Genomic DNA, 26,783 nt, shown 5'->3' on the forward strand with positions numbered 1-26,783 from the left:
AGCGCCACGTCTCGAATCGAGTAGGGGCTGAACTCAGCCAACCCTGCCGACGCCCAACAATAGATATTTTTATTTCTAAAAATAATCGAACTATAGGCTTTTCAGCCGTTACATGAGATAAGCTTTTCTGCTGCTAAGTATAATAGACCTTTCGGCCACTAACTAGCTAAGGGTCTTTCGACCTAAATGAGGCGGACTTTTCAGCCTACCCTAACTTTTAGACTTTTCAACCTGTACAATAGCTTGGCTTTTTCAACCCTACAATAGCTCAGACTTTTCAGTCCTTATTGATAGAATTTCTTGAGGTGATACGAATTCCAGATCCTCTCTACTGGTCGCCATTCATTGTTTCCAGCCGGTATGTTCCTGGTTGAACCACTGTAGTGCGATAGGGTCCTTCCCATTTCATCGCGAACTTTCCGCCTTCATTGGGCTGACTAGCAATTCGATTTCTAAGTACTAAGTCCCCTTCAAGGAAGTAGCGGGGCTTAGCACGTTTGTCTTGATATCGCTTTACTGACCTCTAATACTCGACCATCCTGCGCCGAGCTACCTCTCTTCTTTCTTCAAGGAAGTTCTTCTCTATCATCAGACTTTCTTTATTTGCTTTATCGGTGTACCGCATAACTCGATCACTAGGTTCGAGCACTTCAATGGGTACCTTTGCGTCAAACCCATATGTCAAGTAAAAGGGTGGTTTTTCCAATCGCCTTTCTCGAACTCGTGCGGTAAGCCCATAGCACTTGTTCTAGCTCACTCACCGAACTTCCTTTGAGGTCACTTAGCTTCTTCCGTATACCATCCACAATAGTTTGATTCACATTCTCTACCTGTCCGTTCTCCTGGGGATAGGCTGCGGATACCTTAGTGTGCCGGATCCCGAACTGCTCACAGAACTCGGCAAATGGCCGACAATCAAATTACCGACCGTTATCACTTATCAAATGCTCGGGTATACCAAACCGGCAAATTATATTCTTCCAAAGGAACTTCCGGCACTGATACTCGGTGATTTTGACTAATGGCTCGGCCTCTACCCGTTTGGTGAAGTAATCAACAGTGATTATACAGAACCTGTGCCGCCCCGGTGCGACTGGCAGTGGGCCCAATAAATCAATACCCCACCTTGCAAAGGGAATGACAGTGGTGACCGGCGTACAGAAGGAAACCAGCCTTGTTTCTTTCCGAGCGAAGGCTTGACATACAAGACACCTTGCCACCTTTCAGATGCAGTCTCTGACCATGGTCAGCCAATAGTATCCTTGCAATACCAGCTTTCGTGCCAAAGTGTGAGTTCCTTGATGGGCCGAGCAAATCCCCGAGTGTGCTTCTTCCATTACTTTTTTGGCATCGGCGGGAATAGGCATAAGAACAGGGGTCCCCTAAAGGACCTTTTGTATAGCTTCCCGTCCTGCATGACATAGGACAGTGCTATTCTTTTGATTCTGGCTGATTCTACCGGATTATCGGGCAGCTCAACTTTCTCCTTATACATGATAAGGTTAGCCAGTACCTGAGCTTCTGAGTAATTTCCTCTCCATTACTACCTTATCCTCGATTGCGCCTCGGTTGACCTATCACATTCACCTTTTCTGTAACCTCATCCCGAGCCTCTATGTTTGGTCGTTCCACTATCTCTTTCCGACATATGTCCATTAAGTACTCTGGTATTCCTCCTAACTTTATCTTGGACAGAACGTCTGCCTCTGAGTTTTCTACTCTGGAGACATGGTCAATCTCGTAAGCCTGGAACTCTTTTAGGAGTCCCTCAGTCACTTCCTTGTACTGCCTCATCCTTTTTCCTTTGGTCTCGTAAGATCCTTTCACCTGCCTAACCACCAGACATGAGTCGGTCCGAATGCGAAGCTTCTTGGCTCCTAAAGCTTTAGCCACTCTTAATCCACTGAGAACAGCTTTATATTCAGCTTCGTTGTTGGAAATTTTGAACTGGTACTCCAAAGCATAATACAGTCGGAATCCTTCTGGGGTAGTTAACATTACCCCCTCTCTATGGTGCTTCTGACTTGACGCACCATCAACATGCATCTCCCACCATCCCTTGGACTCGGGAATGGTCACATGGTAATGCTTGTATGTTTAGGGTGAGTGAATGTGTAGTGGAATGTGTTAAAACGAAGAGTCTAAGCTCCCCGAGTGTCGATCTCTCGAGGATGACAAATTGGAGAGTACTAGTTCTCTATCCACCATAGTTTAGGCAACGCAAAAGAAAAGAGTATAAAGTGGGTAAAACATAGTTTCATGAGTGCAAGATTGGGTAAACTAAAGGAATTACTAAGAAAGAAAGAACGGATGGGGCTAGAATCTACTGGAGTTTGCTTCATTTCATACAGGAGAGAGTTGGTTTTCCTATTGATTTGATTGAAGGAGCTCGGAACACATTCCTGAGTGGCGTCACACTCAAGCTCCCAATCCTCAGTCGGTTGGGAAATTTTATCAAACACTTTGCTTACGAGATCCCTCTGGGCCTCATCTTCTCAGATTGAGTGTGAGAGATGTGAGCAGTGGGCTCTCACCCCTTTGCGATATCTCGCCAAAAGGGTGCTCCTAAACCCTTGAAGGGATCGAGGCCCTCGATCTAACAAGAACATCCATAACACACACACAATTTCAATAAATCAAAGGAAATCACATCTCATTCAAACATTTCGAATCATGAATGCAAAATCTCCATCCATCCTAGCCCATACCCTAAAATCTAGCCCTTCATAGGCTTCATAAACACCATAGCTTTCAAAGATCTAGATATAATCACACAAGCAATAGAGAAAGCAATGGACTTTAAAAGAAGTAAAGATTCAAGAGAGATATTCAAAGAGAAATCACTTAATAGTAAAGAAAGAGTATACCCAAAATGAGTTGTGAAAATAGCAATCAAAGAATCCTCTTCTTCTTCCTCCAAAAACTTATCTAACCATAACCTAAAAGTGAGAAGTGAAAATTATGAAAAGTCCCTTTCTCCAAGCTGAAATGTTCCTTTTATACTAAAACTTCGCGCAAGATTCTGGTGCATTTCCACGTGGCCTACACGCGTGTAGGCATGCTTGGAGGCCTACTGGAATTCGTCCACGCATGCCACACGCGTGAATTGGGGCGTGGACGGGAAATTCCTTGTCTTCATTTCATTTGCTATCTTCGGGTTGGTCTTTGCGTGTACCAATGTCGGGTTTGTTCCTCTTTTGTCGTACATGTCTCCCTTGGTTAATCTAAGTCTTCAATTCTGTAAAAATCCTTTAAAACATACCATGCAAAGCACTTTTACAATTGTTAGCACGTTAACATAAAAATACATAAATTGAGTCTTTTAAAGCATTCGTTTGGCAATAATCTTCTTTAATTAGTCCTAAATATTTAGGTACTTTTGGTGTCTATCAGATGGTCGTCCTTTAAGCTTTGCGCTATGCATTCCACTATGAAATTTGCCAATATTTGGGCTTTTATGGCGGGCCGCGGCTGATATTCAATTCGATATTGGGTAAGCTCGACCGCCCAATTGACTGGAAGAGGCCAAATTCCTCAGAACTCCAGCCAGCGGCTGATCTGTCAATACTCGGATAGGGTGAGCCTAGAAATAAGGGACTAGCTTCAGAGCAGTGATGACCAACGCGTAGACCACTTTTTCAAGTGGCGAGTAACGAGCTTGATAGCTTTTAGGGCCCTACTCACATAGTATATGGGATGCTGAACCTTTTCCTCCTCTCGAACTAGCATCGAGCTGACAGCCTGTTGAGAAGTAGCCAAGTAAAGAAACAATGTTTCGCCCTCCACTGGTTTGGACAATAGCGGAGGAGAAATCAGATATGTTTTGAGACCTTCAAAGGTGGCCTGACACTCCTCTAACCAAACGAAGTTGTTAGGAATAAAATTGTAATAGTTTTGATGAGTCAATTTGTATTTTTAGAAATCCCCTATTTTATTTTTAGAGTGTAGAGATTAGACTCGGAAGACAAGTCATGACATTAGATTGGTTCGAATTGTTGTATTATAGAGTTCATTTTGTCATGAGTCTTGTAAGTCATTTGCTTCCACTATACACACGAGTGTATGTGATCCAATGGATAAGATCGAGTTTATCATTGCTAGAAGGCACGAGTTCGAATTTTATGGAGAACATTTTTAGCTTTGAAGACCAAGGAATAGAGCTAATTCTATCATGATCCAACTCAAAAGAGGAAGTCAATTTTTAGTCAATGGAGGAACTTGTGGAGTAACCTATGGAGGAAGTCAAGCTCCATGGAGCTAGTCAAAGTCAAGAAGTCAAAGACGAAAGGAAGATCAAGATCCACTATCTCTACACCATACGCTACACAATGCAAAGAGGGATCAAATATATTAGTTTGATGAATATAATTGAATGAGCTAAAATGGAGCAATGGTTAAAGACTTGAGTATACTACCTATTGGTCCAGTGTTTTGAATCCTATAAGTAACATTTTAGTCTTTATGTAAGCTTGGGAGCTACTTAGTCAAATAGTCAAGGGAGCTACTTATGGAGGAACTTTTGGTCAATGGAGCTATTTTGGGAGTAACTTGTGAAGACCTTTGTGCGCATGATGCATACGACAATTACACACGCGTGAAAGCTAGTTTGGAGCATGTCATGGAGCAACTTGGAGTGGAACTTACACTTAGCCATTTTTGCATGCTTCATATATATATCTACAAGGTCCAGTACGTGATGCCATGAACCAGAAGAAATTTGAAGGTGGTGATTTTCTGAAGATTATTGTTTATACTCAAGCAAGAACCACCCGGAAAATATTTTGAAAGATCAACTTGCCCAAGATCAAATCAAGAATGCAACAAAGTAAAAAATATCAAGCTCTGGAGGATACAAAGTCCACAATATCAGGCGGTCAAGATAACAAGTCAAAAATTGGAGGCTACAAGTTTCAAAGATCAATCAAGCCGAAATAGAAGACTTTGGTGAGCAATCTGCAGAGGTAATTTTTCAAAATTACCAGAGGCATTAAATGAGCAGATCAAAATGGAGATCTTATCAGATCAAATTGGCAAGTTATCAGATCAACGGTATGGTCATTAAATGAGAAGGTATGGCCATCATGATCAGATTGGAATGGCCAATCAGATCAAGTGAACGTTCAAAATTTGAATGTTCATAACGGGCAAATAATTCTTTGAATTATAAAAAGCCCAAGAAGACTTGAAGACAAACACGGTTGAGATCTCAAAAAAAGCATTACAACACTACGAACCAAAACGAGAAAAACTACAAGTGGTGCTACTGAGCGGTGAATACGATTAAAAATACAAAGTGCTGAGATATTGAGCTATACACGAGAGAATTCAAGTCTTAGAAAAGAAATCTTTATTTCTTACAACAACTGTATCTCTACTGAGAAGTTGCATGGAGTGTAGCTGTGTGCGAGACACTCGGGTGAACTAAGTGTAGCTTTGTGCGAGACACTTGGTTGGAACGTAGCTTTGTGCGAGACGTTCGGGAGCTTAGCTTTGTGAGAGGAGCTTGTGGTTGAGTGTAGCTTTGTGCGAGACACTCGGGAAGTGCTTGTGTAGCACTGGTGTTTCACTGTTTGTATCTGGGTGAACGAGATAGTGGAATTCCCTCCTTGGAGTGAAGGAGAAGAGTGGATTAGGAGGATTACACCACCTCTGAACCACTATAAATCTTTGCCTCTCTTTACTTTACTACACTTTACATTATTTACATATTTGACTCACTAACCCTTTACGTACTGTGTTGATCATATCATATGGGTTTGTGTGTTCCCACGTTCGCATGTGTTTCAAACTTTGCATACATATTCTTTGAGCTATTTTAAGACATTCCAACGTGTTGCATGTCAAGTATCTCTTCAGTTTTACGCAGTTTTATTTTATAGCACTTTACCGTACGATATTCCGCTGCACATTTCAAGTTGAATTTATTCACTTGAAATCTCTGTTGTTGAAGTGTTATAAAGTTTTTTATTGTTTGGAAAAGTCTATTCACCCCCCCCCCCTCTAGACTTTTCACCACCCTATCGGGACCAACAAAATTCTTCTCTAGTCTTTAGAGCATTGAAGAAGGGTAAGGATCAATCGGTCGATTTAGAAAGAAATCGGCTCAATGCTGCTAGCCGACCTGTAAGACGTTGTAATTCCTTAATGGTCTTGGGCGGCTGCATATCAAGTACAACCCTAACCTTTTCAGGGTTTGGCACAATTCCCCGCTAAATCACCATATATCGTAAGAACTTTCCCCCTTGCACATCAAAAGCTCACTTCTTAGTGTTCAATCTCAGATTGTGATTTTCCATTACTCGGAAGCTAGCAGCAAGGTTGTCCGTTGAGATCCACATAAGTAGCCATGGACTTACCCAGCAAGTCCTTGAATAACTGGGACACCATCCTAGTATAGGTCACACAAGAATTTTTTAGGTCAAAGGGCATGACTCGGTAACAATATACCCCGTCCGGGGTCACAAAGGCAGTTTTCTCCTCGTCCGTGGCATGCATGAAAATTTGGTGGTAACCCCTAAAGGCGTCCATGAAGCTTAGTAGTGCACACCCGGCTATCTCATCAACCATCTGATTGATCCTTGGCAACGAAAATGGATCCTTTGGGCATGCTTTATTTAGGTCGGTGTAATCGACACATTTTGGATATTTAACTTCTCGGATGTGCCAGCAATGCGTCAATTTCCTTATTCATAAACTCGCGGCGATCCGTCTGGACTACAGGTCGGTAGGTCGGGTCTACCGCCAACCGGTGAGTGATTATTGATCGGTCTACCCCGGCATATCTTCTGGTCCGTGGATCAATCTTTACTTCTTCTAATTCGACCGCCGGCTCGACAATCACGAGCTATCCTCTGATCGACTTCTTCTAATTCGACCGCCGGCTCGACAATCACGAGCTATCCTCTGATCGCTCCGTACCACTCCCACCCCCGTAGGTTTCAGAATTTCATGCACAAATGTTTCGTACCACTCCCACCCCCGTAGGGGGGGTTTCAGAATTTCATGCACAAATGTTTGGGATTTGATGTGCACCCCTGCGCGCGAGAGGGAGCATCTATGCTATACAAGTTAATTAGTCATGAAAGGACCCTTGTATATATAGTGGTGCAAAGGTTCATTCCAAACCAATGTGGGACAAAGCTACATTTGCTTTCCACACTTGAATTCCATCTCAAATGGGTCTACTTTGAGAATCAATTTCTCATTCACCCATTATCCATTTTGAGCGTATAATATATCGATCTCTTCGTCTAAGAACGAAGAACCTGAATCCACTTTGACCTGACCCAAAATCGGAAGTGGACCCACCTATATTTATACCACAAAATGGCCACTTAAAATGCCATTTTTAGTGCTATTTTCCAACAAAGCATTCCTTCAAACGCTTGCTTTCTGTTACAACCTTAGACGAAGAACAAAGATCACTAGTACAGAATCAGCCATTTGCGTATGAAGTTGGGGACAATATGTGTTTGAAGTAGCTCTGACGCATATATCACAGACACATATTGTTAATAAAAAAGAATTATTAATTTGATAATAATACACTTTTTTCCTTGCACAATCCAACCAATATAATCGACACTGTCAATCTTTAATTCTATCAAGACTCTACTCCAAACTTTCCCAACACATAATTATCAAAACACTTCAGCATATTATATTGCACACTAAGCCAAATTTTATCAACACATAATGATATAAATCTTAAAATGAAGGCAAGAAGATAGCTAATAATTCCAAAGTTAATATTGATTTTCAGAAGAACAATTATCTAGTAGTAAAGATAACAATAATCTTACCCAGATTGGGAAACAGTTTCTTAAAACCTCAAACAAGAATGGTGATGAAACCAACATGTAAAAGGATATGGAGTATTTGAGTAAAAAACGAAGTATCTTACATATTTTTCAAGAAAATATCATTTTTTCTGAAGCTGTAGAAAAATGGTTTAGATATATAGTGCCACAAACCAGAATACATCATTTATAAACAGTAGCCAACAACATATTACTCAAGTAAACATTTCAATCAAAGTGTAGTCCTGAATAAACATACCACACAAACACCATGGAATTCTTACACCAAAATCAGAACTCATGCAGAGCAAAACAAAGCCTTTAAGCAGACTTCCTGCCTTCTCAAAACGCTCTTATGTGAAATCTTCAAGCAACTGTATTGCAACTTGCAAGCTAGGTTGTAAATAAATTGCTAAATGCAAACTAATATATATGGATATGGATAACAAAGATTGGAAAAAAAAAAAAAAAAAGGAATTCCTCATTTCAGATTAATGGATGGATACACTCTCAATATTCGATTTGATTCTTTTACTAACAAATTTCTTTTTTAATTACAACATATAATATTAAGTATAAATAAAATAATGTATAAAGTTGGAAAAATTACCTGACGAAGGAGAAACGAAGAAGGCCGCTGCTGCTGTGCGAACCGGAGAAGGAGAAATGAACGCCGACTGCAGCAGATGTACGTCCATTATTTAAAAAGAAATAAAACAAAATTATTAAATAGTGTATTTTTAATTACAAAATTGTTACAGCCGTCATTTTACGCGTCCAGTGTTTAAAGTATCTTAGTTTTATGGTAATTTTTGTATTAGTGGATAGAAGAAGAGAAGAATATGAAGATTAGGGGTTAGAGAAGAAGCTAAGATAATAGTTGTATTCAAACTCAGCATATAAATCCAACCTTTCACTTCTAACCAAATATATAAAGCTCAAAACTACTCCCATGCAATACACAACTGATTCTAACAAAATTTTGGGACCCTGTACTGTTGTACGTCTTGCACGCTCTAAAATCCCTGCTAACAAACCAACAGTAATGGAAAATGGAGAAATTATTCAAAACAAGCAAAATAGTGTCGTCCGACAAGGCTTCTAACCACCGGCCAACCGCGCTTTAGCACCAAACGACGTCATTAGATCTTCCTCCAACTGCCTTCAACCGCTGCTTCAAATGGCGTTGTTTCCTGTTCACTGATCTTCTTTACAGATTCAGCTTTCTTCTTCAATTCATTCCTCTTTCTTTCCTTTCTTCCCTCAACGGCTGTTACACGTTTGCGTTCTCCGTAGCTCTACAAGCAATTTCATCCCTCCTATATGTCACAAAAAATCCCATATTAAGTTAAAGAAGCATATGCTATTTCTTTACGATTGCATATTGAAATTGTGATCTTTGGATCATTATCTTCACATAGATTAATTGAATACATGATATAACCTTGATAAAATATTTGTGTATTAATCATTCATATGCGTACTTTCTTTTGTTGTTGTTGGAAGTAATACATTATGAGTATTGTCTAATAATCAATATTGTGATTATTATGTTGAATATAAGTTTTTTGTTAAATTCGTTAGTCTTGAATGCAAGAATCCTAACAAGTACTACTCAATTTTAATTGATTAAAGTTGTCTATATTAAGACCTGTGTCAGTCAATGTTCAATTTCTTTTGTAGAAAATTAATGCGTAAAATAAAACAAACTAGACACTGCAATATGTTTACGCAGTTCGAAGAAACTTTATCCTACGTCTGCAGGGTCACTCAAAAGTGAAACTCAATTCCACTATATGATCACGGATGTTACAAGGCTGAACAAATTTCCATACTGCATTTATGGCCCTTTCACACCAACCAATCTTCATCATCTTTGAGTTGGCAGGAATCTAGGAATCAACGTTCCACCCATTCTTCACTTTTCTGGACTAATAAACAAGGAGAAATCACTTCAACCAGTTATACTGGATCATTATCTTATGTAAAATATGTCTGAATCAATTTTGTAAATTTTGCATATTAATTCTGTAGGCAATGGCGTGAAGAAAGTCTAGGAAAATTATGCTTAATCTTTTCTAGAGTTTCATGCCACTATTTATAGTTGCAGTGAGACTCTTGAATCTAAAATCTTGTTGGAAGAAGAACTCCTTAAATTAAGGAGAGACATTTCAATAAATCTTGCCTGAAGATTCTAATCTCTAACAGCTTCCTGTTGAATGAAACTCCAGCAGCTTCTTGTCCTAGGCATAATTAATCTGAAACATAATTGTTATAAGTCATTCAAGTAAAATACTATCTCAAAACATTTTCAAAATAGGCATAAGTGTGGAGGATTTCAAAATAACATTTCTCAACATAATACTACTCGTCAAATACTCATTTCAAAGAATAATCATTCCCAGTCGTTTGACTTGAGACGACATGGTGGTCTCATACATATGGTGAACTAATGTTTGCCAGTATGCATCTTTTGCTCTATTATGGGACTACAAGTTTACTTGGTGGTCTAGTTCAGTATTGTACGGAGACATGTGTCCGTTCAATAGAGGATCCACCGCCTTTAGGTAACAAGGTTGTTCTACTCTATTCAATAGTCTTACAACGAGAATCTTTGGCTATAGTATAATGAAGTTGGACTTCAAGTTATGAATATTGAATAGACATTAAAGCAGGTTTATGGTTTTGACCAAGTTTGACCATAACATTTGCCGGTTCGAAACAAATGTTCTATGGAAAGAATGTTCATGATATTTGTAACGGAAATGTTCATTATAATATATAAAAATATATTTAATTGTCAATTAGGTAGTCATGACACACTGCTAGGTGTCACTCATGACTTACGAGTTATTTAATAATGGGTTATTAAATATTACTCGTGGCTAGCTTGACTATGAACCTAGAAAGTCACACCTTAATGATTCGTGGTAATGCTGAGAACTTTAAAAGAAATCAATAAAGAGTTATCGATATTGAATTAATTTTAATAATATCTTATTAATGAATTAATTCAATATTGATTAGTTTTGGACTTTTAAAGGCTAGCAACTTTGGGCCTAAACCACACTATATAAATAACCTTACTCTTTTCATAAAATATACTGAAAAAGAGATTTAGTTAGAAAAGAGTTTTCACGTAAAATATCTAGGAGTTCTCCCGTGCTTGGCCGATAGACGGACTAATGGCGTTTAGGATTTGCATCTGTCAAACAAAGTTTCAAGGGTAAAATATTCTAACTCCCTCTTTAATCCTAGAATTTAGGAAAAGTGAATGATGCTTCCACTGCACTTGTATGAATTTTTCTATTAGGTATGTCCCCACCGGTTCGACATTTAAAAATTTATGCCTCCCACTTGTAAGAGTAGGGGCTCGGATTTGAGGTGAAGGGCCAGAGGATGGTCAGGGGTGAGTTGGGATAGAAGGAGAAATGTGGACAGAAGTTACCCGAGTCGAAGGGCTTGCCTCCTCGGGAAAAGATGTCATGGGTGTGCCCCGTATCTCGAATAGCTGGTCCGCGATGTTGCTCGGTGAACCCCCTCGGACCTCTTCGGTGACGTTGTCGTAGGACGACACCGAGAATGAGCTCACTTCAACCATTGTGTCCTGTTTCTGAATATGCAGATACGTATTACGACAAGTACATCGGGCAGCTTAGACCAAATTCTTCCCCTGCAGTAGCGAAAGTCCTTGAGTCCATTCCTGTAAGTTATAATATCTACTTCTGTTTCATTGTCTTCTCAATTATGTTTTGCATTTGTGTTTTTTTTACCTCTGTTAACACATGGTTTAATGAAAAAATGGATATCATGTATCGATTGCAGGGAGTAAAAGTAATATACAGAACCAAAGAGCTAGAGGAGCAACAGTCTAAGAGGTTTGGTTCAATATTATCAATTGAATTAAACTTGCATTGTTGGTCTTTAATCTATTTTCATCCATATTTCATTTATAATGCATAATTGGATAGAACTCGGCAAACAAAGTTACTGCTTTTAATTCATGCTATGCTATACTGTGAGAGAGAAACATTGGAAGTGCATTGAAAACATGTTTGATTGTATAAATTTTTTGGAGTATTCAGTTCTGCAATATTGGAATTTACAGCATGATGGTTAGCCAAGATGATCCGTTAATGATGAAATCTTCTCTATGAGCTATATTTTCCAACTATTTCATAGTCTAATTGTATTTTCTGTTAAACATTCTAGGACCCTATAAACTCAATGGCAATACAATGTGATACAAAGCTGCAGCAGCTTTTTGGATGTGAAAGCATTTCTGCGCTGGGTGTACCAGAAATGTTGGCACGCCATCATCTGTCCAAGAGATCTTGACAATTAATGATATTATTGGTTAGTGTAGTTTACCAATTGCTTGCTATGCACAAATTTTTTGATTGGTTAATTAGTATTAGCATTTCTTATTGATTAAATTTTGTAATATACTCTTTTACTGAGAAGATCCAATTATCTTGCAATCGATTTGTCATTAAGTAAAACTGTGAAAGGAGTAATTGAATGAAAGTGCTTAGAACACTTTTTGTCCAATCAAAACTGTGGAGAAAAACGTTTTGCTGGCTTCCCCCCTTGTAAGAAATGCAATGTTAGTGGGTTTTACTTTTGTGAACAGGAAGGTAAAATATTGTGGATAGGATTGGAAATGTGCTCTGGGAGATTTATAAGTTTATTTATTAGGTGGCTGTAAACCCCTAGAGTGTTTATCTGTATAAGCTAGGCTGCTGTTGCTTTTTTAATTCTATTTACTTTGGCACGGCGACATGAGTGCACTGCTAGCTAGTGATTTATTGCTGTCACTAATTTTTTTACAATTTTTTTTAATTAATAGGAGATAAGGTGTTGGTTTTTTGACAAAATCGACGCCGTATCTCTATTTTAAAAAAATAAAATGAGATAACGCGTCAGTGAAAAAACTGATGCCTTATCTCTATTTAAAAAAATAAAACAAGATACATCGTCGGTTTTTCTAAATAACCGACGCCGTATCTCTATTTAAAAAAAAAACCACATACGATGTCGGTTTTGTGAAAAAACCGACGTCGTATGTACTTATTTAAAAATTTAATAATAATATACGACCTTAATTTTTTAAAATCGATGTCGTATAGTTTATTTATAACGTCTGCTGGAACTACGTCGGAAAAAAAACCAACGCCGTATTTCCAAAATAACCGACGTTAAAAGGTATTTTTGTAGTAGTACCCTCCTTTAGAAGAAAGACAGAGAGGAAGATGTTTAGTGAGAGGGCGTTAACCGAAAGAGTTAATAAAACCTAAGACGGAGGATGCTAAAGACCTAGAAACAAATAAATTAGAGTATTTAAGATCGAATCTTACCGAGAGAGATGATCAGATGTGTTTCAATTTAGGAAGCTTTGTTGAGTACTTGTGCTCTAACTCGGGAAGCTCTCAAAATTTTTCAATAAGAAAGCATAATTTTGGTTCGCTTCAACGCTCTATTTATATGCGAAAGAGGCGGGAAGATTTTGAAATTCAAAATAGATCCCTATGCTTTTACTTGCAACGCAACACCGTGGCGGACGAACTAATTTGAGCGATGATCCGTATGGTTCATAGTAGGCAGGTGTTACATAGAATCTTGGCCTGGCTAAAGGCATCTTGCCTTTGAATTACATATTTTATAGTCTGATCCCCTTAGCACGTGACAGCTTACATCGAGACACAGACTGGGGGCTAGTTGATAGGAATATACCCTAGTATGCTGACCCCTACATACTAAGAACCTAATCGAATCTGATCCCACATGAAGTGAGTGACTTTTACCAACCTGATTCGACCTCGAGCGAGTATTGACCGACTCGTCCTAAAGATTATTTCCCTCATTAGCCTAATGAGCTTCTACTCTTACTCTTTCAGGCTTAGTCCCGACGTGAGTGTCCTGTGGCAACCCAAGGCCATGGGATAAGCTCTCAAAGATGTACTTTCACAGTGACAGTGTGACACTTGTATCGAGCCCAATAGCTATTGGCCAATCAGACATTCCGTTACATGTGGATGCTTCTCCTTAGCCCCGAGACCGCTGAGTGCATGTAGGACACGTGGCGTGCATGTTCGCTTCTCAACGTATGTCCCCTTCGAATCTCTTATAAATACCACGATAGATACTTATAGGAAGGACTTTTTGACTAATTCTCTCTCTAAGAGTAATCACGTGATTGGGAGCCTCTAACCTTCAGTCTCGATCTCCCGAGCTACTGTACCCAAATTATGCAATAACAGATACAAATACATATACCTGAGAGTATTTACACTATCAAGTTTAATGTTCTTAATTGGTAGAAAACAAATGCTCATAGACTTCCCATCCTTTCAAGTATGGCTCGTGACATATTAGCTATACCAATATCATTTGTTGCTTCTAAATCAACATTTAGCATTGGTGGTCAAGTTCTTTAACTCCTAGAGTTGTACAAGCTCTTATTTGTGCTCAAGATTGGCTAAGGAATGAAAATGAAGATTCAACTGAGGGTGAAATTGAGTACAACACTGGATAGATTGATAAAATTGACTTGGGTACATCCTTTATATTTCTTTTCATTTTATTTGTTTGTGTTCAAATATTCAATGTTATAATTTCTTATACGTCTTTATTTAATTATTTTTAAATTTATTTGATGTGATTTTAGAATTTTCAAAGCTTAATTTGGAGCCCGTGATCGATTAGTAGAAGTTAGAACTTAAAGACTTTTCTACTATCTTAAGGTAAAAATGTAAATTGCTCAACTACACATCCAATTTATATTCATATATAATTATTTTGTAATCTATGTATAATAATAGTAATGATTTTATTATAGGTTTGAGGGAATTGAAGCTTGGCACTTGAAGTTGAAGCATGCAGTATGTTTACCACTTTGACATTGAAATTCAGACTCATTGAGTCTAAGTTCTAGAGCCCGTAAGCAACTTCCAATTAATGAAATTAATTACTAGTTTCATTGAAAGTTACCTAACAAGATCTAGAACTAGTGCAGCGTATAGTTCTATTTGGAATGCAAAGTAAAAATAACAAAACTTTAAAGCAGTAAGGAGGCAATTGATAACCCAGTTCGGAACCTCAGTTCCTACGTCTAGGGGGCATCACTCTGGTTGCCCAACTCTTCATTGATCAACAATATGAAATGTACTATCAATTACAGTTGCGTCTCACACGGTAACTCTAGAAATTCATCACAGCTCCATTCTAGAGTTTAACCTTGAAGAGTTGACAAGAACGCGATCTCCCGATCTTCTTGAGTTGAGGCTCCCCTTCAACAGCAGCACCGGCGGCTTTCCAGAGTGAATACTTGCCCAACAATTCTCATAGAGAAAGTGTATCTTGAGTCAAAGGTAGGCTTTGTCAAGATCTCTCTTAAGCTCTTACAAAGATTACTTTGCAGATGGTTCTCTGTAATTTTCTTCAACCTTTTCTGAATAAGAGTTGGCTCTCATTAATACCTTTCAGAATCTTGAAAATGGTTGTAACTCCAATAACCAACTCTGAACATATTCTCTGGTCTGGTGCAGATACTTGTTCACTATGTTGTGTTCAAAGTCTTCCAGACCTTTGTACTACTTTCTGTACTACATACAAGTTTTATTCTAAGAGTACAAGATAGACCAACTATGTTTGAACTATCTTCTGAACTAATGAAATATTGACATGAAACTTAGTACAATTTAGGGAGTTCTAAAGCACTTGTTTTTACTACTTTTATTAACAGACATAATTGTTTTTTGGCACTTTGTTAGTCTGTACTGTTATTACTATGTCTAAACTTTGACACTTTTGCATTTTCATTTGGCAATTTGACTTTGGTAGTTTGTACTTTGTTGTATTTAGGGTAAGGATGGAAACGGGGCGGGGAATGGGGTCCCCTCCCCGTCCGCGAAATAGGCCCCATTCCCCGTCCCCGCCCCGTTCCCCGGCGGGGATGGGGAATTATTCCCCATCCCCGTCCTCGCAGGGATTCTTCAGGGACGGGGATTCTCCGCCCCGTTTTTTAATGATGCTAATGAAAAAAAAAAAAAAGAGAAGAATGACTATATTATGATATTATCAAAAATTTCAAATGTTATGTTAGAAAATTTTGGTATTATACGTTAATAGTTTTCTACTTTAATTTATATGTTAGTCTATTTATTTAACATTCTAAAAAGTAAAAACTAATTAAAACTAATCAATACAGTAATCAAAACTAATTAAAACTAATCAATAATACTAATCAAAACTAAAACAAATCTATTTATTTGACTATTGTTTATTTTATAGAGCAAATTGCCATTTTGGTCCACTGACTATAGGGGTCCTGTTAATTGCAGTCCACGACTTTCAAAACTGTTAATTTCGTACCTTAACTATTCAATTTTTGTCAATTTTGGTCACTCCGGCCAAATTACCGGCAGAATGTCGCCGGAAAGTCCTAAAGCCTAAAATAACAAAGGTATTTTGGTCATTTCACATCTCTTGTCTTCTTCTCCGGCGAACTCCCACTTTTTCTTGCATTTTTCCGGCTACTCCTTCGCGCTGAACAGAGCAGCGGGGCAGTGTTCCCCTCCAGCGTAGCATCAGCATCCAGCGTACTAATCCTAACCATTTGATGGTTAGACGTCCTACGAAAATTTTGGGTGTCGAGTTATCATGAAATGGAATGGATAATCTTAAATTATTGTGATGGCAACTTATCATGAAACGGAATGGATAATCTTAAAGAGTAAATTGCACTTTTGGTCCTATGACTATAGGGTTCCTGTTAATTACGACACTTGACTTTAAAAACTAACAATTTAGTCCCGTAACTATGCATTTTTTAACACATTTGATCCTCCCGATCAAATCACTGGTCAAATGTCACCGGAAAGTTGTATTTCATTTTAATCTGTTTAATAAGGAGGTTATTTTGGTCTTTTCACTTGCTTTTGTTCTTCTTCTTGCCGGAAATGTCGCCGCCCGTTCTTGCCACTGCACAGAGCAACTTTTCAGCTTTAATTTATCAAACATATACGGAGTATTATATATGTACTGGAAGCCAAGTACCTTCTTCGTCTGCTGCTCCATCCCAACTTCTTCGTTGTTGACGACGGCGACAGCGAGCTGGGCACGGACTGAACAACGGCACACGACTTCGATCTACTTTGTTTCTGACCTTCCGGCGGGATTGCCGGCAGCGACGATGGGTCTCTGGCGGTACTCCTCCGTGTGGCGATAACAGGGAGACCGGCGACCGAATTACTTTTGGATGAAGACGATGATGATGAGATTTGGTGATGATGTTAATGACGAGGATGATGATGATTTTTGGTGATGATGTTAATGACGAGGATGATGATGATTTTTGGTAAAAATAATAATAGTAATATTAATAAAGATTGGTTCAGGGGTGTGAAGCCAAGAAATAAGAAAAAACAGTGTCTTATCCCTTGTTTACTTGCTTTAATGGCCGAAAAGTACAGAACAATTTGTTTTTTTTGCTTTTTACTAATTAAATTGCAGAATCAGGAAGCTTTGTAGATTGGTTGGTTTCGGAAGGCGTTCTCCCGTCGCTGATCTGCTTGGTGGAATCCGGCACCAATTTTGGGAAAGAGAAAGCCACAATCTCCCTCCAGAGGCTCTCAATGTCGCCGAAAACGTCGGCGTGTTGAGAAACCTAAACAGGTGAAGGAAGAAGAAGAAACCACGTGAAATGACCTATTTGTCCTTGTGATTAAATACTTAATAACGGTTTACATTTTTCCGGCGACATTTGACCGGTGATTTGGTCGGGAGGACCAAATGTGTTAAAAAATGCATAGTTACGGGACTAAATTGTTAGTTTTTAAAGTCAAGTGTCGTAATTAACAGGACCCCTATAGTCATAGGACCAAAAGTGCAATTTACTCTAATCTTAAATTATGTGGGTTTTGTTTTCTGCGAAAATTGATGGATGGAGTGTTTGACCAGAAACAGGTCTTTTATTGAGGTGGAAAGTGAAGGCCGGAAACTGCTGCTTGCTATCTTCCACCATGGATGCTGACGCTACGCTAGGGGAACCACCGTCGTCTGCTGCTCTATTCATCGCGAAGGTCGCCGGAAAAATGCAAGAAAAAGTGGGAGCTTGCCGGAGAAGAAGACAAGAGATGTGAAATAACCAAAATACCCTTGTTATTTTAGGCTTTAGAACTTTCCGACGACATTTGGCCGGTAATTTGGCCGGTAATTTGGCCGGAGTGACCGAAATTGACAAAAATTGAATAGTTAAGGTACGAAATTAATAGTTTTGAAAGTCGTGGACTGCAATTAACAATACCCCTATAGTCAGTGGACCAAAATGACAATTTGCTCTATTTTATATATATATATATATATATATATATATATATAATATTTTTCGGGGAATCTGGGATGGGGACGGGGATCGGGGTCGGGGAAGGAAATGCACTCCCCGTCCCCAGTGGGGATGGGAAATTCTCCCCATCCCCGCTCCCGTTCCCCGATAAAATTCCCCGAACCCGCCCCCGTTGGGGGCGAGTTGAATTGCCATCCCGAATTTAGGGCTGGCAAACTCGACCATATCCGTTTAATCCGACCGACCCGCGATCCGAAACAGGGCCACCCGAACCGATCCGCATCCGAAATAGCATACCTGAACCGTAGCCCTAAACGACGCCGGATAAGGGATATCAAGTAGGGTAGGATATTTTCATATCTGAAATATATTAGGGTTGGGTTAGGCATGCTATGATACGATGTCGTTTAAGCCTACTATATATGTTCTTGTTTGCAGATATTTATCATTTACGCAGTCGTTCTTGTGTTGTCTAGACACTTCCATTCTCTCTATTCTCTCTTCTCTAACTTCTCTCTACTCTCTACTCCGATTATCTCTGAGTCTTTGTGAGTATGTTCTCTCTTCTTCTCCGATAGTTCGATTCTCTTTGATCATCTGATTCTCTTTATTTTCTGTTGTCTGACTTCTCTGTTCTTTGTCTCACTCTTTGAGACTGAGACTCGTGTTCGAAAGTCGTCTCCGATATTCGGTGGCCTTTGGCGACTTAGAGGCGTTAGAGCGGTGGAAGCCCTTTTTATGGTGATTTCTAATAGAGACCCTTGTTCTCCGGGGATTATTTGTGGGAAACTAGGAAAATCGCAAACCCTAATTTTATGATTTGTTATCTATTCACTGTATTGTGATATATGTTCAATATGATGAGAAATATTCTGATTTGTTAAAGTGGTGGAAGTTTTATTCTCAAACCCTAATTGTTATTGTGATTTAATCATTGTATTTGTGATATATTTGTGATATATGTTAAATATGATTAGAAATCTTGTGATTTCTTAAAGTAGTGGAAGTTTTATTCACAAACCCTAATTTTTATTGTGATTTAATCACTGTATTTGTGATATATGTTCAATATGATCAGAAATGTTGTGATTTCTTAAAGTGGTAGAAGTTTTATTTTCAAACCCTAATTTTTAATCTGATTTAAGCACTGTATCGCGATATATTGTAAGGCTGTGGAAACCTTATCCAACTTGCTATTCCTAATTTATATTATGTGATGTTCTGATGTCCCTTAAAGATAAGGCTTAAATGTGAAATTATCAAGTTTAAAACTTGAAATTTCCATTTATTAGTGGAAACCCTTAACTGAAATTCAGATAATGATGAACTGGATATAAGTTCTTGAATTTGGATTTCTTGTAATGTAAATATGTGATAATGTGATATATTTATGGATGTATGACCCTTAAATAAGTTGAATGCCTTTAAATGTTTGTAATCTAAATATGTAAATATGAAATCTTGATAAATGATGACACAAACTTGTGTCTAAATTTGGATTTCTTTCAATTCTTTGTATGTTTATAGTGATTGTTGCATACTTGCCAATTGGTAGTGGAATGTTTGATAATTAATTGATGCACATCCTTTTAGATGGAGAGCATCAGTGAACCTAGTTCTGGACCTCAACCCTCAACACAAGAGGGACATGGAGGACAAGCCCAAGGCACTGAGACATCTGCTCAGTAGCCTCAAGTGACTCCTGTTGTTCCTGCAAAAAAAGAGGAAGGAGGTTGAGTCTATATCAAAGGTGTGGGATCACTTTAAAAAGATCCTTAAGGATGGAAAGTTGATTAAGGGGAGGTGTCTATACTGTGCAAGGCTCTTTGCATGTGAGCCAAAAAACCATGCCACATCCTCTTTAAGAAATCATATGCTTGGCTGTCTAAAAAATCCTCATTCTAAGGATGCAAGGCAGTTAATGCTCACCGTCAATGCGGTATCATCCTCTGCACCAGAGGGTTCTGAGGGGGTAATGGGTGAATTAGGGACTTGGGTGTCTAATCAGGAAGCCATTAGGAAAGCTTTATGTGAGATGATTATAATAGATGAGTTACCCTTTAGGTTTGTAGAGGGGCAAGGGTTTAAAAGGTTTACTTTAGTTGCTTGTCCTAAGTTCCAAATCCCTTCTAGGTGAACAATTTCAAGAAATATTTTCCAAAGATACCTAGATGAGAGATTAGTCCTAAAACAATTTTTTAAGGGTAGCTCCCAAAGAGTGAGCTTAACCATTGACAATGGACCTTTATACAGAGGATAAATTACATGTGCATTACTGCACATTTCATTGATGATCAGTGGAAGCTCAACAAAAAAATCATAGCCATTATTGTCCCTGTTTCATCTCATAGGAGAGAGTATATAGCCAGGCATTCGAGAGTTGTCTAGTTGAGTGGGGTATTAAGAATGTTTTCACTGTCACAGTTGACAATGCCTCTTCCAATGATACTACCATGGGGTTTTTCAAAAGTAAGATGATATCTTGGGGTAGCACTTCTATTAGGTCTAAGTACATGAACATGAGGTGTATAGCCCATATTTTGAATCTTGTAGTGCAAGATGGGTTGAAGTTTGCTGACACTTCTGTTAAGAGGGTAAGGGATGTATTGAGATGGGTTAGGAACTCCCTTGCAATGCTAAAAATATTTAGAGATCTTGCTAATCTTATTGGGGTGGAAGCCAAATCAACTTTGCGACTAGATGTTCCTACCAGATGGAATAGCATTTATATGATGCTCAACATTGATATCCAGTACCAGAGAGTGTTTGAAGCATGAGGAAAATGATTCCTCATTTTTCTGCTGACCTGGGTGAATTTGTGCCAACTTTTCTGGACTGGTGTGATGTGAAAAGTTTGGTTACTTTGCTGAAAAGTTTTTATGATATGGCTATGAGAATTTATGGATCTCTTTATGTGACATCTAACAGTTTCTTCAGTGAGATCTCTAATCTTAGTAGCATGTTAGATGACATGATTGGGGCTGAATTTGGGAGTGAAAAGGTAAAAACAAATATGTTAATTAAATTTAAATATGTTTTTCTATGTTTGTGTTAATTTTAATGTGTTTGGTTTAATTCTGTACAGGCAATGGGGTCCCAAATGAAAATTAAGTTTGAAAAATATTGGGGGACCTTGAAAAAATGAACTGACTGATATTCTTTGCCAATATATTGGACCCCAGAGATAAAGTTGAGTATATGTCTCACTAGTTTACTCAACTTTATGGTGAAGTTAAAGGCAAAGAATGTTTAGCTAAGGTCCAATCTGCAATGGTTGAGTTGTTCAATGATTATGCAGCCACATACTCTGTTAGTGTAAGTAGTGAACAATCTACTACCCAGCCTTCTCAACCAATGAATGTGCAGGCTACTACTGTTGGTAGGCCACAATCTAGGTTGAAAAGTGAGCTGAAAAGGTAAAGAATGGAGAGTGGTGGAAGTCAAAAACAGACTGAGCTGCAAATATATTTGAGTGAGAGTATTGTGGAGGATAAGGATGATTTTGATATCCTTAGATGGTGGAAGGTAAACAATGAGAGATTGCCCATTCTCTAAAAAATGGCAAGGGATGTTCTGGCAGTACCAATATCAACTGTGGTTTCTGAATCCTTTTTCTACAAGTGGTAGAGTGTGGAGTTCCTTAACTCCTAAAATTGTGGAAGCCTTAATATGTACATAGGATTGGTTGAGATTACCAAATCAACCAATCCAAATTGAGGAAAATATTGATGACTGTGAAATGCTTGAAAAAGGTAAACCTTTCTTTGTTTATGTTATTCCTTATTTTCTTAGTTCCTTATTCACTTTTAACTTTTAAGTTTTAATCCTTATATGAATTTTATTTGCAGAGTTGCCAAGTGGAGTTAGGAGTGCTGGTCCTATTGGAACTAGTTTATCCCTTCCAACCATTGTAGTAATGTTCATTCATTCTGCTCTGCATTTTCTTTATTAATCAGTTATTCTTGTTTTCTATTATCTTATGAATTCTGATAATCTGTTATGACTTGAGCAATGAGCACATTACAAATGAAAATGGTTTCATTGGCTTGTCAACAATTAACTTGTTACTGGCTTAAATCCTTGGCCCCTTCGAGCTTTCACTCTGCTGCAGGTATAATAATATTAGTTCAGTATGCACTTATAGCAAATCTAATATGGTATTATCATTCTCCCTTCCTCATTTACTTTTCTTTGGTTATGATGATGCTTCCACCTGGCATGAATCAAATTTTGGGTTGGTATGTTGCTCAAGTTTTGGGTTTTGATCGATACAATGACCATAGCAAATACATTTATAAAACAGTGAACAGCAATGTTGAAATCCTCACGCAACTAGACTCCCACGAGCAGATTTGAGTTTCCCACTCTCTAGCTTCATTCGCATATATCCATTGCCCTTGGTCCCAATTAAAAATCGTGTGATTCTGTGAGGAGTATGGATGGCTTAGATTGTATGGACGGCTACTGTATGTATATTTCTAACCAAAGAAATTAAATTTGAAGGACATAAAAAATCAAGATGACAACAAAATTTAAAATAATAAAATACAACCAAAAGTGGCTTTGGCTTGCAAGTGTCACGAGACACATTACATTCACTATCTTAACCACACAAATGCAGCTAACATTATCATACATTACATAAGAGTTAATTATATTTTTTATTATAGATTTATAGGTAGTAGTTCACATTTAGTCCCTTTTTATCAGAAATCATATTTGCTCATAGTATTATTGTGACATGACCATTTTCGATCTTCCGTCAACAAAATCGCTAAAATTTCGTTAAATAAACAGGCATTTAGATCTTTTTATACAAAGTAGGTTGATTCGTTATATTTTTTATGTTTTTTTTTTAAAGAAATCCATAATTGAAATCCAATAATATCTCTATATTTTGATTGTTCAACATCGTTACCCTGATTATCTAAATCCATCTTTAATGATATATGCATAGGTATCTTCACTGAAGATTTACCATAAATTTTCAATTTCTTGATTACATCATTGGTGTATTTGACTTGATTAATGAAAATACCATCCTTACTTTGTTCTACTTTAGTCTAAAAATATATATATAATTGAACTTTCTCATCATTCTCATCTCAAATTGGCTCATCATAATTCATAAGCATGCTATCTCCAAAGTTTTACTGCTTTAATATATAAGCAATCCTTGTAGTTCATTAATTCTTGCTGTTGGGTGATGTCAATGAACACGTCACCCTTAAACTTCTACTGTGATGAAAGTATTATTTCTTTAAACTTATGTTGCACTGTATGGTATAGTTCATATTTTGAAATGCTATAAAGTATGACATTTTGACTTAGACTATTTTATAAAGAAAATTTAGGAATTTTAATATCTAACTAATTTTTAGATTGCATCATCAAAATTTAATAGTATTCTTATTCCTAATAGAAATCCCAATACAAAATAAAATATATAATTCAATATACGTACCATAGGTACAATATTGTCAAATTTGCACTTCAACAACTTGAGTTTTTAGTAGTTGAATATTTGAAACTTGGGCATTTAGATTTGAATATTCGGATAATTTACACTTCAACTTGAATGTTTTAATACTTGAATATATACTTGCAACAAATTGCCATAGATTTTTCTAGCCTTACTTGGATAATATTTCTTCTACCTTTCAATTTGTAACAACATTTCGTCCAAGGCAATTGTACCTAATAGCAATTACATTAAAATTAAAATTTTCCTGATTTTAAAAGTAAGTATGGATTTTATGAAATTAAATGATCTATATAATGATTATGATTAATTTCAAAATCATTGAATGATTATCTATGACTGCACAAATCTCATCTTGAAAACAAAAAAAAAATAAAACTATTCTCCCACAGTGAAAATGTTATATTTCTTTTCCTAGCCCTCAAAAAGTGGGAAACACGCAAGTACTACCCTATGTGTGTATTAGATAAATCATATTTAGTAACTCTAGTCAGTAAAGGACTACAAAGAGATACACTAATCTAATTGTCCATAATTGATTGGCTCAAATTAAGGAGGCAGTAGACACTTCATGATTTTAGTTCTTAATATTCAATTTCTAAGCTGCGCTAACAATAAAATTATTTATTACATTGCTTGGATTATTGATTTATTTTCATGTTAAAAACAATTTTACTTACAAATCAAATACAAATAAAAACAATGCAGTAGTGTCGTAAATATTAGGAGTAAAAAGTGGTGTAGCATCGCTGTTTCCCACCGTCAGAGCACGGGCTCATGAGATACTATATTACAATATCACACCGTCAAAAACTACAATAACTATGCCCCACCGAAAGGAACATAAAGCTAGCGAGGCCTTGCATGAATGCATGACTAAATGAACACACGTACTCCCCCATCTTTTCTTCCATCCTCTGCCCTTCAACACATATATAAATATAAAACTAAGACACAATTTTATTTTTTTTATATTATTATAATATTTTGGGAGCAGAAAGTTGGTCTTCGCCCATAATTTATGACCTAATACTGATACAACTTCACTGATTAAGGATCAAATGAGAATCTATAGTTAGGTGATGATCATGTTGACTTATCTGATCGTTTGATTTAAATAATTCAATGGTTGTGATTAATTATATGTAATCGATTTAATTTTTCACGCTCAGTTTGTTGTGCATTCGTTCTTAGTTTGTTGTGCATTCAGTCTCAGTTTGTAGTGCATTTATAGTCTGGATGATGTGCAGTTGCATTCATAGCCGTTGGATCAATCCAAATGGATGCTCTAAATTAGTCCATAGGATCCTCACCTGATTCGGAACCCAACTTCGCTTGTTAGGAGCTTATCACTAGGTTAAAATAGTCTGAAGCACACGCATGCAAGACTTGAACATTTATTAACCCTCACCAACAAGTCTTAGCCACCAATCACTTAGACTTGTCCAGGCCTTTGCCCAACAAGACCAGATACATATATAAAACTCTCTCCCAGGTTTTGTCTCCTTTGACATTCCGAAAACATTTACTAGGTCGGAAAATTTGTGGATCCGAAGAAGAGGAAAGATGGAGAAGACAGTCCAAATCCCTCAAGGGCTAACGGAAGAGGAATATTCCCAGCTGGAAACGGTGATCCAATCTTACCACACCTTCGACCCCAGGCCCAACACGTGCACGTCCCTGATAACGCAGCACATCGACGCGCCGGCGAGCGTGGTGTGGCCGTTCGTCCGCCGCTTCGACAACCCGCAGAAGTACAAGCACTTCATCAAGAGCTGCCGGATGGTCTCCGGCGACGGCGGCGTGGGGAGCGTCCGGGAAGTCACCGTGGTCTCCGGCATCCCCGCGTCCACCAGCACGGAGCGCCTCGAGATCCTCGACGACGACAAGCGAATCATAAGCTTCCGAGTGGTCGGCGGCGAGCACCGGCTGAACAACTACCAGAGCGTCACTTCCGTCAACGAGTTCCAGAAGAAGAATGGGAGCGTTTACACGGTGGTTTTGGAGTCGTATATCGTTGATATACCGGAAGGGAATACGGTGGTGGACACAAAGATGTTCACCGATACCGTCGTCAAGCTCAACCTGCAGAAGCTTTGCATGGTGGCAATGGCCGCTTTGCATGGCCACGAATAAACGCCGCCGCCGCCCGCGGCGGTGCTGAATTGTTGAGTTGCTTTATGTTGGCGGGGAGACACCGTGCAACAGATATATTTATTAAAAATGTAAGTTATATTTATTTAAAATTTGTCAAAACTATTTAATGTATAATAAATTAGCTGCAAATACAATAAAATGGAAAAAAACTAGAGCTATATATGAATATTGATAAACATGCATTTGTGAAGGATGTATTTTGTTGGGTAGGCAAGGATGCAAGATATATTATTTTGCCCATGACAATAGTACTACATTACTTATTTATTTTTATTTTCTGTGCATTTAATTTCTTCAATTGGAGACTATTATTACTCCGAATATATAATGATTGATGTTTTATTAACATGGTAGAAAATAGAAATTGATCCAAATATTTTTTGGGGTGTTTGGTAAGTAGTTTTTTTTTTTTTTTTTTTTTTTCAAGTACTACTAACTCTGTTACAATATAGTATCTGCTCATAGCTACTTTTCTCAACCTACTGAAGCACAAAGAGTCACTCCCAACATCCATGTGAGAGTGTAAACCAGGACACCGGGTGCCACTAGACCACAAGGTCTTTGGCTAGTAAGTAGTTGTTAGTTGTTAACTTATTGGATTAGTGGTTTGACTAGTTGATAAGCATTAGCTGATTGAGCTGATTATAAAAAGATGTTTGGTAAATTAATTGATAGCTGATTGAGCTGATTATAAAAAGATGTTTGGTAAATTAATTGATAGCTGATTGAGCTGATTATAAAAAGATGTTTGGTAAATTAATTGTTAGCTGATTGAGCTGATTATAAAAAGATGTTTGGTAAATTAATTCTTTGCTGATTGAGCTGATTATAAAAAGATGTTTGGTAAATTAATTGTTAACTGATTAATGCAAAATGACTTTTTTAAAAAATTGATTGAAAAAGTTATTTTGAGCAGTCTATTGAATTTTAGCATGTTAAAGTAATAAATTGTTACAAAAAGTTAATTAATCAAACACTTTTATTAGTTGTTTAACCAAAT

General features: G+C 37.7%; 1 protein-coding gene and 1 long non-coding RNA gene across 2 annotated transcripts; both read left to right on the forward strand.

The window, feature by feature from the left end:
- Positions 1-11,243: 11,243 nt before the first annotated feature.
- On the forward strand, positions 11,244-12,350 carry LOC116021697. The gene is made up of 3 exons (XR_004099040.1): positions 11,244-11,504; positions 11,625-11,677; positions 12,012-12,350. It is a non-coding gene; the product is annotated as an uncharacterized LOC116021697 (long non-coding RNA).
- A 12,272-nt stretch (positions 12,351-24,622) lies between these two features.
- LOC116022895 (abscisic acid receptor PYL2) lies at positions 24,623-26,023 on the forward strand. Its single transcript, XM_031263798.1, has 2 exons — positions 24,623-24,705; positions 25,159-26,023. The coding sequence occupies exon 2, from the start codon at positions 25,193-25,195 to the stop codon at positions 25,760-25,762; it is 570 nt and encodes a 189-aa protein (XP_031119658.1). The 5' UTR covers positions 24,623-24,705; positions 25,159-25,192; the 3' UTR covers positions 25,763-26,023.
- Positions 26,024-26,783: the final 760 nt, after the last annotated feature.

This window comes from Ipomoea triloba, chromosome 6 (assembly GCF_003576645.1).
Source record: "Ipomoea triloba cultivar NCNSP0323 chromosome 6, ASM357664v1".
Taxonomy (NCBI): Eukaryota; Viridiplantae; Streptophyta; class Magnoliopsida; order Solanales; family Convolvulaceae; genus Ipomoea; species Ipomoea triloba.